The sequence below is a fragment of the Anticarsia gemmatalis genome, chromosome 26 (genome assembly GCF_050436995.1).
Source record: "Anticarsia gemmatalis isolate Benzon Research Colony breed Stoneville strain chromosome 26, ilAntGemm2 primary, whole genome shotgun sequence".
Classification (NCBI taxonomy): Eukaryota; Metazoa; Arthropoda; class Insecta; order Lepidoptera; family Erebidae; genus Anticarsia; species Anticarsia gemmatalis.
Window position 1 is genome coordinate 1,970,699 of NC_134770.1, and position 13,568 is coordinate 1,984,266.

General features: G+C 35.6%; 3 protein-coding genes across 4 annotated transcripts in view; all 3 read right to left on the bottom strand.

The window, feature by feature from the left end:
* Positions 1-740: 740 nt before the first annotated feature.
* On the bottom strand, positions 741-2,792 carry LOC142984296 (uncharacterized). Its single transcript, XM_076131789.1, has 2 exons — positions 2,230-2,792; positions 741-1,416 (listed from the first exon to the last, which is right to left on the bottom strand). The coding sequence occupies exons 1-2, from the start codon at positions 2,440-2,442 to the stop codon at positions 1,228-1,230; spliced, it is 402 nt and encodes a 133-aa protein (XP_075987904.1). The 5' UTR covers positions 2,443-2,792; the 3' UTR covers positions 741-1,227.
* A 609-nt stretch (positions 2,793-3,401) lies between these two features.
* Positions 3,402-7,562, bottom strand: LOC142984063 (neutral amino acid uniporter 4-like). Its single transcript, XM_076131373.1, has 7 exons — positions 7,545-7,562; positions 6,772-6,896; positions 6,011-6,155; positions 5,269-5,399; positions 4,645-4,886; positions 3,836-4,033; positions 3,402-3,511 (listed from the first exon to the last, which is right to left on the bottom strand). The coding sequence occupies exons 1-7, from the start codon at positions 7,560-7,562 to the stop codon at positions 3,402-3,404; spliced, it is 969 nt and encodes a 322-aa protein (XP_075987488.1).
* Positions 7,563-11,151: 3,589 nt separating this feature from the next.
* The window catches only part of LOC142984139 (opioid-binding protein/cell adhesion molecule-like), a 187,328-nt gene continuing 184,911 nt past the window's right edge, over positions 11,152-13,568 (bottom strand). For both annotated transcript variants that reach the window (XM_076131545.1, XM_076131544.1), the window contains one exon: positions 11,152-13,282. In XM_076131545.1, coding sequence (XP_075987660.1) covers positions 13,197-13,282 — 86 coding nt within the window. In that variant the 3' untranslated portion in view covers positions 11,152-13,196. The remainder of the gene's footprint in view (positions 13,283-13,568) is intronic.

The following is a 13,568-nucleotide window of genomic DNA, read 5'->3' on the forward strand; positions in this document are numbered from 1 at the left end:
TGATATGAGTTTTATTGTACTAGCTTCCGCCCGTTACTTCGTCCGAGTGAAAAGGTTTCACGTAATAAAAAATATCCTACGGGTGAATTTACGTTAATTTCAGTTCAATCAGACTGAAATCTAAAAAAAATTATACAAACTTTGCCCCCTATTTTTTCATGCCTTATGCATTCCGAGCTACTCCGTATTTCCAGTAGTCAGAAGCTAGAAAACCTAACAACCAGTCTTACCGAGGGGTATCGTGCTATAACCCGGGTAACTGGGTTGTGGAGGTCCAATAGGCAGTCGCTCAATGTAAAATATTTTGTGACTGGAAGCCGACTCCAACATAGTTGGAAGAAAGGCTAGGCTGATATGTTTAAGGAAAAAAATCGGTGAACACACATAATAAATACAGTTCTGTTTTCTTCGAAATCGTTAATAAAATAGAGATAAAGTATGCAAAAAAAATATTTTTGAAAATCAAGGCCAATGTCTAGATAAAATTGCAATTAACCAGTTACCATATCTTTCTATATAGGTTAAAATTCGGCCATCGATCTTTGCAATCTTTAAAAATAAAAGCCTGTAAGTTACATGAAACTTTATTGGTCGTGACACGATAACCCCGTGATTAAACCTACGTACTACAAAGAAACAAATTATTTATAACAATCATTACATTTAATTATAACAAATAGAGATAAATGTATTAACACTTATCAAAATTATATTCCGTGTTATGTTTTGGTGTTATGACATCAGTATTGTGAAATACTATTGCTATAATTTATAATACTAAACCATGCAAAATAAGAATACTTTCTTTTAAGCCCTTTGCCAGTCACAAATATAGCGTCGTGAGCACGTTCTGATTTGTCGAGTAAAGCCGACCGTGGCGGTGAAAGGGTTAAAAAAGGCTTATATAGAAACTGACTAAGTTGATTGTATGTTCGTGCCTCGGAGAGCACGTAAAGCCGTCGGTCCTGCGCCTGACCTCTCACTGGTCGTGTCGGTTATCCGTCCCACCACACTATGAGAGTGATGGAATAGAGAGTGTATCTACCTACACTTGGACACTATAAACAAAGTCCTGCACAGATGGCCAGTTTCAATGAAACTGATCGCCGTAGCCGTACATCGACATTATTATTATGTTCGTAAAAGTCTCCGTGACACTAGAGCAATTCTCAATGTGGGAGTTTGTCTTTAAAACAAAAGAATACCTTTGACTGTTTCACATAGATGTTACCAGGTACTTCCAAAAGAATTCACCAAAGTACCAACAAAGCATATTATGAAGCCGACTACAAATTCAGAGACGACGACGATCAGTCGCCAGCGGAACTTCCCGGAGCCAGGGTACGGCCAGTCCATCAGCAGCCTGATGATGGCTGGGTACACGAAGGTGAGTAGAGGCACGTATAGGCAGCCAAGCTGAAAGTGGAAAATAAACACAGTAGAGTCAGCTGCAAAATTAGCTGATCATACTCAATCTTTGGAAACCCTATAATACTGAAGTGTGCACATTATTCCACAACAAAATCAAGAAGAATGAGTTAGAATTAAACATTTCAATCAATGGCAAATGTTTTTGCATGGAATAATGTGCACATCTATACTAACATTATAAAGCTGATGAGTTTGTTTGTTTGTTTGTTTGTTTGTCTGAACGCGCTAATCTCGGGAACTACTGGTCCGATTTGAAAAATTCTTTCAGTGTTAGATAGCCTATTTATCGAGGAAGGCTATAGGCTATATAACATCACGCTACGACCAATAGGAGCAGAGTACCAGTGCAAAATGTTACAAAAACGGAGAAAATTTTGTGACGCAAGCGAAGTTGCGCGGGTCAGCTAGTTCAGTATATAGGGTTTCAAAAGATTGAGTATGATCATTGATCAGCTACTTTTGAAGCTGACTGTACTATGTTATCAACGAAATTATATTAGTAATATTTATTGAAGTTTAAAATTAACTGAAATGACATAACATTATAACAATTTGACTTTCTTCGTGGCGTAGTGGTTAAGGTGGTTACCACGCAGCTTCCAGTGTGTCGGGAGGTCAAGGGTTCGGTCTCCATACGGAACAAATATTTGCGTCATCAGCAAATAATTGCTTTGCGTTTGACGAGAATACGAATACTAATCTCATCCAAAAATATAGTCTAAACCAATTTACAGAAGCTATGTCTAAACTACTTCTTAAAAGTCTTTTTCAACAAAATACCAATGAACAATTACTTACAAAACTAACAATCCTGCTGCCGTGCCTCATTATGTACATCACAAGCGTGATGGCCAGGACATTGATGGTTCTGTACACCCTTTCCCAGAACCACAGGTAGTGGGAGTTGGTGTGGAGTCTCTTCAGATAGTACCACTGAACGTCGAAACCGAAGTGAAACGCTTGCACGTAGGTCAGGTAGAGGAAGATGGTGACGAAGACTTGGGTCTGCATTGGTAGACTGAAATATAGACAGATTTCTGTTTAAGGACAAAGTTAATTATGCTTTATTTCATAAACTTTAACAAGTATTCTGCCTCCGAGGCGCAGTGGTTTAGGTCGCTAGGCCGCTACCATTGCGTGGGTTCGATTCCCACACGGAGCAATTATTTGTGCGCTCCACAAATAATTGTTTCAGGTCTGGTTGTACTTTGTGTCCGTTGGTTGTGTGTTTGTAAAAGTCCCCGCGACACAAAAACTTGCTAGTTAATGCTTCGAGCAGAAAAAAAATCTTTCTCGCGCGCATTTCCCGAAAATATTTACTATAAAAATGTTCACTCAGTGACAATTTGTTGAAAATTATGAAGCAATTCTGATGTTTGGCTTTGCAATTGTAATTTACGTCCCACTCAAATATTTTTATGGAGTCGAGGTCGCAAATTAGCACTACGATAATGCGAACTTTAGTACTTGTTTTTTGAACATATGTAATAATATAATAATTAATCATACAAACATTGATATCTTAATGACGCGGACTATTCAATTCGAGTTCAAAACCTCTTGACTTTTTCAAGATAAACTAATTTTGTCATTTGCTTTAATAGAAGGAAAAAATACAGTTTTAGGTGCCGACTTTAGGCTTTGTCCTTGTGCCTAAGGAAGAAGAGGTCATGGCGTCACTTAAAACCCTAAAACTTGAGAGTTGCGTAACTTTGACAATCTCTCTGGCTCTCTTTCTTTCTATGATGCTGTCAGTAGCGTTCGTCGGCTGAGTAAGTACACACATACACGATGTTTTATGAGACTCAGCACAGCGACGCTGACGTGCACTCCCGATTTTTACCGATGAAAAACTCGACCGACTTACGCCGCTGTATCAGTGTAGCATGAGGGGACGCCTAAAACAAATTCTGGTACCACCATTGCTTAAGTGGAAAGAGGTTAAATATTTCAAATATGATGATATATACTCACTGGGTCCAAGGAAACTGTACGAAGATAGGCGCTACAGGCTTGACACGGAAGCCGAAATACCCAAATATGCCCACAGTTAGCAGCACTGTAGTTGCAAATATGTATGCTGAAATAAAGACAATTATTAAAAACTTTGAATGGGTATGTTTTTAAGTGGTAACATTGCCCAATTCAGCATTTTCTCACTCTGAAGCAAATATATAATATAGGTTTGTTTGTAAGAGGTCACCTCATGATTGAAAGCCACTTTATTATGGATTCAGCTCTCCTTTTCCTTTCATCAAATACACCAACAGTCATTTTTTAAAAATCTGGGTACTACAGTCAATTGGATTAGAAGCTAGACCTTCCAATCGTCTCTCACCTGACAAAATCTCTTTACGATGTCGAATATTTCCTTATAAAGAAAACTTTACAAAAATCAACTTACACCCAAGAACCACATACGGAAACTTCTTAGGTTCAGTCATATGGTTTTCTATGCCCAGAGCCACGGTGATACCTTCGAGGGAATACACACACATCCCCAGACATTGGCACAGTCCGCCAAAACTCCTGAACTTGGTGAAATCGTCTGCTGTTATTGGGTTCTTCGATCCGAAGTATACTATCACTCCTGTGGCTAACACTGAAATAAGTAAATTAAAATAAATCACTGTCCCACTGCTGGGCAAGGGTCTTCTGCCGTAATGAGGGAGGGGTTCGGCCTTGAGTCTACTAATTCTGAAAATTTTGCCAATTTTCCAAAGAGTTTACAAATTTTGTTCATTAAAATTGTCAAGAAATGTTCACTGATTGTCAGACATCTTTGTCTCAGGGAGCATTTGAGGCTATCACCCCTGCGCAGATTTCAAGAAAATAAATATCATCTTTGGGTGCATCGTAAACTGGCTTAAGCATTAGGCTATCTAACCCTATCAGAAAAAGATGTTTTAAATATTTTGTATTATCAGCTTAGCCATTCTTCCAACTATGTAAGAGTTGGCTTCCAGTCTTTCCGGATGAACTGTATACCAGTAATTTACAAGCGACTACGTATCGGACCTTCACAACCCAGCTATCTGTGTTGTAACACAATACTCCTCGGTAAGAGTCATTGTCAGACTTTCTAGCTTCTGACTACTAGTAACGACTGTCAAAGATCTTTGAAAATGACAGCCAGGATATTATTAAAGATTTTTTAGAAAGCCAAGACACAATTTTACTTATCTTTCAAAAAATTCCATGATATAGACTCACCTATGTAAGCAATATTAGTAGTCACAAATGGCGTTAAGTTCTTCAAATTGGTGATCATAGCACCTAACAATAAAGGTATCATGACCACAATTACATATTTCTTCATAGATTGAGCGTAGATTACTGCACTATCCCTGTACGGATTCCCTTCCAGGAGTTGCTTGCAGTTCCTCGCTAGGAAGATGTGGAGGACGCCACAGCAGCTAATTAGGTACAGCATTAATGTTACTTCTACTATGTACCTTTGAAAGAAGAATAATTGCATTTATAAATTGATGAGTGTGGATGTGTTCGTCTTTTTCTAATCTGTCGAGTTGATTAACTTACTTTAAGAGTAAGGTCATCAATAGCACATAATTTGTGATGTGAAATGTGAAAAATTAATTGTCTACTTGGTAAAGCATGTTTTTTTTTCATCAAACTGTCGGACTTATTAGAATTTCATAATTGTACCATATTGTACGAATACATAATAATATGTAAGTTTGTCTGGGTCACATAAAATGGCGCAAAAAACAAAACAAAATGTTGAATACAGATTAACACCACATACCTACTTTTTATCCTAGTATATTAATATCTTTTCTCCCAGAGAAAGTAAACAGAAGAATCTTTCATCTTTACCTGCAACATCTAGCATACTTCTTGGCTCGAGGATAGGGTGACAGTAACATGGCAGCTTCGAAGAGATCAGGGTATGTGAGGACCGGCACGTGGATCCTTCCATACATACTCTGAGCTGAATGTACCAGCGACTGTCAGATGGAAAAATAGGATCTTGAATTGAAATAAATATGGTTTTGACTGCTTCTATTGAGTTGCGCTTACCGGTCGGTAAACGATCTGCGGGTTAAGCAAACCTTGGTGCGGTCATTCCATGGACCGAATAATTGTATTTAAGCTGTGCGTCTTCGTGCTTCGGAGGGCACGTAAAAAGTCGGTCCCGGTTGTTGTCAATTAAGATAACGATGTTAAGCCACGTCAAAGGCCTTTGGTCGGCTTGAACACTTGACACTAGGTTGACCACTAACCATACGATAAGAAGAAGAAGACTATCTCTAGGTCTAAGTGGTAAACGACTACTGGTCATGAAGTCTAAGGTTCAATTCTTAGATCAGGCCTAGTCATCATCGTCACCATTCAAATCCCAATTCTATCTAATGAGGAGTACAGGCCTTGTTTGTCTTCGGCTAATCTATCTTTGCGGAAAAGAGCTCTTAGGCTTTTTAAATTACTTTTAAAATATTCCTAATAATTGGCGGACTAACACTGTAATTGGCGTAACGCTATTGTATTTCGTACACTTCAGTTTTCAATTTCAGGTATAACAAGTCTTGGGCCAAATAAAATAAATATATAAACTAACCCACATAGCCAAAGCACTGAGAATGCCCATTATCAACATGATAATTCCACCAGACAGTACACCAGTCTTCGTGAAGCCGACATGGACGCCGTACACTCCAGCACCGAGGATCACCTTCACCATGTGAGCTGATGATTCACAAATCCTGGGAAATTAACAATCACATCGCACTGGCTTTTATGTAAAAAAAACTAATTTTTTTGGGATACATGTCAAAATCGAAATCAAATCATTTATTCATATAGGTCAAATGCTGACACTTATGGTAGTCAATAATAATTTATGTCTTTTGTAACAAGTGCTTAAGCCGGTGGCCTGAGTTCCATTCCATTTGACAGGCTTTCGGTAGGGTAACGTTATGAGGAGGGGGGTAATTTAGTAAACTTTTTCGTAGAGAGCTGTAGCGTAATTTTCTACACTTGTTACATTCGAGTATCGAGAAATTAACATTTAAAATAAACTGCAAAAATAGTTTCTACAGTGCCCGCTACAGACGCTAATAGCCGCGTACTGACTGACAGAGCAGCCTTGCGAGGCAATACCTAGGTCTCTTTTTTTTCAGACCGAAATGAGCGAGACCGAGATATTGCCTCACTAGGCTAGTCAGATTTTAGCTACCTAGCCGGTTGTCAATACGGGCAGAGAATCGCGCTACTGGAAACTTATGGCACTAAATAGAGGTGACATAAATGATTAAGAACTTAGATCGCAGATGATGATAATTTTCATTATTCTACTATAAAGTTATAGAATCACCATACGAGTTAGTATGCTCCAGATGTGGTCTGGCGGCAAGAAAATCATACTCATGCGCCTTTTGCGGAGAACATCTCTGTTTGAACCTGGGACCGTCTGTGCTTATGACTTTTGTACTGCTCTCCTCAAACTGTAAGAACAAACAATCTTTCAGAATATTTCACAATATCATATGGAGATGCCAGGGGGGCTATCACGTATCTCAGTTGACAGCCATTTGAAAGCCACTATGCTGTCCATTGTTTTCTCCCTTAGATTATAGTGATTAGTACGTTACGTCAAAGCAGCAATGTACTGAATAGTGACCATAGATTTGACGTATACTAGCTGTCAACTGAGATACGTGATAAGCCCACAGGAAATAACGGCGTAGAAAGACTTATACAGATCATTGTGGCGATGTAGTTTAAAAAGATTATTGACCGGCTCTTGGTCGTATAAGTTACTAGCTGACTCGTGCAACTTCGCTTGCGTCACTGAGAGAATGAGTAAAAATTTTCCCCGCTTTTTTTAACATTTTTTACTCTGCTCCTATTGGTCGTAGCGTGATAATATATAGCCTTTCTCGATAAGTGGACTATCTAACACTGAAAGAATTTTTCAAATCGGACCAGTAGTTCCTGAGATTAGCGCGTTCAAACAAACAAACAAACAAACTCTTCAGCTTTATAATATTAGTATAGATAGGATAGCTATACGTTATAGATCCCCAATGGCCCAAGCTTCATAATAAGCAACATCGGCATCGTCAACGTTAAATATATAAAGTTCATCTTACCATTTCTTTGTCAATCATTTTATAAAACTTAAAATTTATTTATATTTACTAGTTGCTGTACACGTATATTTGTATTTTATATGTGAATATAATATTTTAGATTATTGACATCAATTGACATCATAAATGACAGAACGCTGTTTCCACCTCTTTAGACACAAAAGTGTCTTCATTCCTTGCCATCAGAAAAGTATTTACTAAAATTCTGTCAATTATGTTCCCAACCCGTAAGCTGCTAGGTGGACACGTGGCGTAACCTCATTTCTTGTCTTAATTTAAAGAAACTGGCTGCTTTTAGCAACAATTAGTTACACAGAGACACAGCGCAAAAAAATCTAGTTTAAAATTCTATTTTTAGCCCATATAATACTAGTGGGCAAGGGTCTCTTCCCAAACCAGGAAGGTGTTAGGCTAGTGCCGGTTTAAATTAAAAAATAATTTAAATCATCTCTTTAAAAGTAATTTAATAAATTACTTCAAAGTCCCATTTCATAACGTTCATTAGAAAATAAGTACAAACATACTGATAAAGCTCACGTTTGCCAACACTCTGTAGTTGTAATTATTGTGCAATAATTTAATTATTATTTAGTTTTGTTCTTAAATATGTAAGATAACTGTGTTGTAAGGGTGTTACACAATGGTCTATTGCTAAAATTGATTGCTTTGGCGGTATTTTATTGATATCGTATGTCTGTTGGGAACGATAAACAGTTTACACATTTTAACTGTACGTTTGGCGCAGTGCTTAAAGTGGTCACCCGGTAATAACCGTAGCGCCGCGTGTGGTGAGTTCGAATCTCACCCAGGATAAATATCTGTGTGATGAGCATAAAAATCTGTTTTAAGCCTGGTTGTTGATTTATCTTTATGTAAGTATGTATTTAGAAGTATATAAGTATGTTTATCAGTTACTTGGTTACAATAGTACAAGCTCTGCTTAGTTTGGAATCAAAATTTAATTGCCGTGTGTTGTCCAATGATATTAATTTATTTATTTTTAATGAGTTTTGCGTGTATTAGATTGGATTGTCGCCGTCGGTTGTGTATGCGACAGTTGAGTGCCAAGTAAAGTTTTCAGCGTGTTTCTGTCCTGTCTTTATCCCACTTTAAAAAACTATTGGTGCAGTCAACTGTCGCATCTTTACTTTGTCATAGTAACTTTTACGTGTACATTATTTGAGTAATTACAAATATGTTTAATTTTAAAGACAAAGTGCTATTAAACCGAGACTTTCATTTGACATCAATTACTACTAGCTAACATTAACTAGGTACTAGCGAAAATACTTACATTTTTCAGTTGTTAAAGTTAACATGGCTAAGTAAAGATGCTACGGTTGAGGGTATCTGTTGTTTACAACAAACAAGCTCATAATAAACACACGACATAGTAATAATAATGTTTGTTTCATACTAAGTACATACTGACATAGCAATACATTGCCAAAATACACACGTTAATAAAATCACGCCTTTTTTCCTACAGAGGTAGGCAGTAACGCACCTGACCTGGGGCGTAGTTAATCCTCCCAGTGTTTCTATTTACTTCATTGCTATTTCTTTTATGATTAAACAGAACACAGATTGCCGCGTGGTCCAAGCATGAGGCTCCTAGATTAGAACTCAAGGCAACCTATGACTTTTCTAATTAATGCGTGTATTAGAAATTAGTATCACCTGTTTTAACGGTGAAGGAAAACATCGGATGGAAATGTTGCGTGCCCGACAGTTCTCTAACGCAGTTCTTGAAGGAATACGAAGTCTTCAACCCTCACTTGCAGCGTGGTGGACTCAAGGCCTAACTCCTCCCTCACTCTGGGAGGAGACCCTTGCCCAACAGTGGGATATTATTTTTTATTTATCAATACACGAACAAATCACGTTTCTTGCATCGTATTGCACAATGTAAAATTGAATTGTATTAGAATTACATAACTAAATGTTTTTGTCGTTCGCTTATCGTTTTCCGCGACGGCGGGTCAACTTTTTTACTTAATTAGGGGTCAATGGAAACATTTAAAACAAACAAAACGATATTATCTTATTTCTTGTTTTATTTAACCTTTCATACTAATTGTGTCAGATTCTTTTTATTAAATTGTAATGTTTCAATTTAAGAATAATGTCCTTTGTTTATCTTTAAGCCGTGTTTAAGAAAATTTTCCGTGGAAATTAGTGCAATAGTGCATACATATGGGTGTTACCATATATTGTGATTTAAATAAGCAAGCTTAACATAGACCTAGTGCATAGGACTCTCGGTTGGCTGTTCTACCGATCGGGCGAAATAGGCGTCATGACCTACAATTCTTGTCACCTGATTTTCTATCGGGTTGCCTGTAAAAATGTCCCACAGAGCTATGCGGGCTGTGATGCACACTTGTACGACGCTATAAAACTATACACAAATCACAGAGAGGCGCTTTTCTGTCATCAAGGCATTAACTATCCACTTCCGAGTGGCTATCAATAATTGTACGAAAATATTGATCAGCTCTCCTAACATATTTTGCAATAATTCTTGATATTATTCAAAATGTCGAACACTGTTTTCAGAAGTAGTGCAACTATTCGCCTATAACTATACTCTGTGGCCAAATATTCGCACATATGGGTATGTTTGTTGATGCCCGAGAGTTGCAAGAAGTTCTTGAAGGGTAAGTCCGCAATCCGGGCTGGGCCAACGGTCCACTAGAGGACTCATAGCCTAAACCCTTCCTCATTCTGAGAGGAGTACCTTGTTCAGGAAGGGGACGGTAATGAACTTAGGTCAAGTCCGCCAACCGCACTCGGTCAGCGTAGTAGACTACTTAAGCCCTTTCTCATTCCGTGAGGAGTACCTTCCTTTCCCAGCAGTGGGACAGCAATAAATTAAAATAATTGTGATTAAGGATAATTATTGTCACAAATAAAAACAACAACATTAATTATATTTACAAACATTAATCGTTTATTCGTTAAAGAAAAAATATATCACCCTCTTTCAGTTCAATTACAAGAAGGCACAGTACATTACGTGAACATTACAATATATCGCATAATATAATCTAAACAGCGACATCTATAGATACAATTGGTAAACTCTCGACTTGATTTAAAGTTAGGATCGCCAGATGGCTGGAAAATCCGGGGTTGTTTGGGAATTCTGACCAACTTTTACCGGGACCGTTAAGGGTTGTTTGTTAAGCTTAAACTAAAGCTGGTGCTATAAGGATTTGGTATTCCCTCCCCTAAATATAGCTTGGTACATTATTTAGGAAATTCTGCCCAATAGCTTGATTTTCTTCTCAAGCAAAGCTTTCAGAGGCTGTAACGCCTACTAAAGGTGACTTGGTTTATATTAAATGCTATTTGAGTTTGTGTCTCTGAATCTAGCAACAAACCACTGAATAGAAGATGGAAAGTTAATACCAGAGTTGTAAAGGGAGACGTGGAAACGTTGACAAAATTTGTTCTTAACCCATGTTCCCTATAATTATCCATAAGGTAATAAAGTAAAGCCTTTAGCCGTCTTAACAAGAGGTGTGAGAAGGGAAGGAGAAGCGATGACGTCCCTATAGTTCCTAAAATCATAAAGACTTAGGCTGTCTTAGATGGCATAGTCCCGGGTTTCAAAAGTCTGTATCTGGCAACCCTTTTCATAGTGTCGAGTTATAAGGCCAATATAATTTTTCTTAAAGGTCTTTTGACCCGGAATGCCGAGGTCATTGCCCCCGATTTTTAGTCTATGGGGTTTTTTCTATACAAATAATTTGAATGTAAGCTTTTTTGGATTAAAGGACATTGTCACGGTGTCAAAACGACCCGTTTTTATGTAATAAATAATATTACAATTTACACTGATTTGATACGTCTTTTTATAATTTTAATTTCTCTGTTGTTGCCAATGTTAAAAAGTATTCTTCAGTGAATATTTCTGTTTAAAATCGATGTAATTCAATTATTATTGTGAATATTATTATTACTACTGGTATTTAACTATTAAAAGCTTTCTGTAATACAAAATAAGACTAGTAATAGTATTTTTCACTAATATTTTAATAAAAAATGGAAGTATGTAACTATTTAACGGACTAAGCACCCTTTACGGAACTATTGTAATAATTTACAGGCACATTGATTATTAATTCTAAATAACTGGTAATATAAATCTTATTATTATTTGATTAACACTTTGAACGCTTAAACAAATTATTGACATGTCAACAAAAAGTTCTTCGATAATAATAACAATTATTATTTGAGACAAATAATAATACTAATTATTATTTTAGACAAATAATAATACTAATTATTATTTTAGACAAATAATAATACTAATTATTATTGAAGACCTGTAATAATTATCTTGAGATTTCACTATTATTGTAGTAGTTTTGTGCTTATGTGTTTTTTTTACATTTCAAATTATAACGGTAGTTAAATATACTTTTATTATTAATAATAATATGCGTTCAAAGTTATTATGACAGCTAACATGACTTGTACATATTAGTTACTATTTATTTTAAATGTCAACTGATTTGGCTTTAGGAATAAACGAGACAAAAAACAAAATAAAATCTATATTCTTCATTTTCACGTCAATATTGAAATGTAAGTATTATTATTTTTTTTGTATTAATATTTCAAAAAACAATATTATTATTAAATATGGTAATATTACCATAGGAACCGTTTAAAGAAAAGTGTTGTATAACGAAATGTCTCAATATTTCCCAAAGCCAAACATGCCTCTAACTTTGCTATTATTATTTATTATTATTATTGTACTTTAAACTTTACACAGAAAGCGTTAGCGTTATACAAAATAATAAAAGGAAAAAATCTTAATGTGACCGTCTTTATATTATTAATCAAAAAAGCGATTGGTATTTTTAAAACTACAGTTTAAATATTTTTTTAATAATTAATAAGCATAAATTTATTAATTGTAATACATAATTAACGTAAGCTAATACATAAACTAATGTGATTCTTAATTACACTTTGGTAATATTTACCTATTAAAAAAACTATATTAATATGAGAAGTCGACTAATTTATTTACTAAAACCAGCTGTAAGTAAACTAAAAATTCCAAATGTAGATTCAATTATTAAATAATAATATGGAAACTAGTTTTATTAAAAATTAATAGTGCATTCACTGTCGTAATATAAATTTAATAATAAATATTTACATTACTAAAACTGATTATATTAGAAGAAAATAAAAGCAGTGAAATATCTAAAATGCTGCGTTACAATTTGGAACAAAAATCACGAAATTTTCGAGTAAAAATCTCGAAACAATGATTTGTTTATTTCTAATCTAAAAAGCGTTTTTTATTTAGATGCCAACAATGTTCAAAAAAATTTAAGTATCTTCGCTTTACACAAGTCAATCGAATTCACTTAACGCTAAAATAAAAATTAAATTTCTTATTTTATTCTGTACAATAATATATATGAAAAACTCATGGAACGGAGACAAAACGTTGAAATGAAACTGAAAATTGTCAAATTATCAAAATTATTTTGTACTTTTGGTTAAGATTTTTGAATTTTTACTTGATTTTTTGTTAATTTAGAAGCGTTTGCGTATAGTTTTGTCTCGGATTAACATCAAATACTTGTGGATAACAATAAATAAGTAAGGCTAGGTTGTTTAAAGCATTCGCACGAGGAGATACATGAGAATCGTTGATAGAACTGTGTAGGCTGGTCGGATGGAATGCGCGCTGCCGCGGTACACTGGAAAATAAACAAAAATAAATAGTTATGAGTCTTAGATTAATTGGTTTAAAGGTAATGAGGTATGTGAAGTTTATAGACTGTTGTTGAAAGCCTGCCATTCTTGGACAATTTAATACTCAGGCGCAATGTGGCCAGTAATTCACATAAGATCTATAATAGCGTGTTTATAATTAGACGTTTTAGATGTTTCCAGTAATAGTTTTGGAATTAACTCACTCTAAAGTGAACCTATAAAATTATATCAATATCTTCAACACAATTTAAACCACCCAAGTCAAAATAA

Coding starts and splice junctions, on each gene's coding strand:
- LOC142984296 (XM_076131789.1), bottom strand. CDS start 2,442: ATGCAGACCCAAGTCTTCGTCACCATCTTCCTCTACCTGACCTACGTG. Junction 1,417..2,229: donor GCAGCAGGATTGTTAGTTTT/GTAAGTAATTGT, acceptor TTCCACTTTCAG/CTTGGCTGCCTATACGTGCC.
- LOC142984063 (XM_076131373.1), bottom strand. Junction 5,400..6,010: donor TCAGTGCTTTGGCTATGTGG/GTTAGTTTATAT, acceptor TCCATCTGACAG/TCGCTGGTACATTCAGCTCA. Junction 4,887..5,268: donor AAGTATGCTAGATGTTGCAG/GTAAAGATGAAA, acceptor CTTCTTTCAAAG/GTACATAGTAGAAGTAACAT.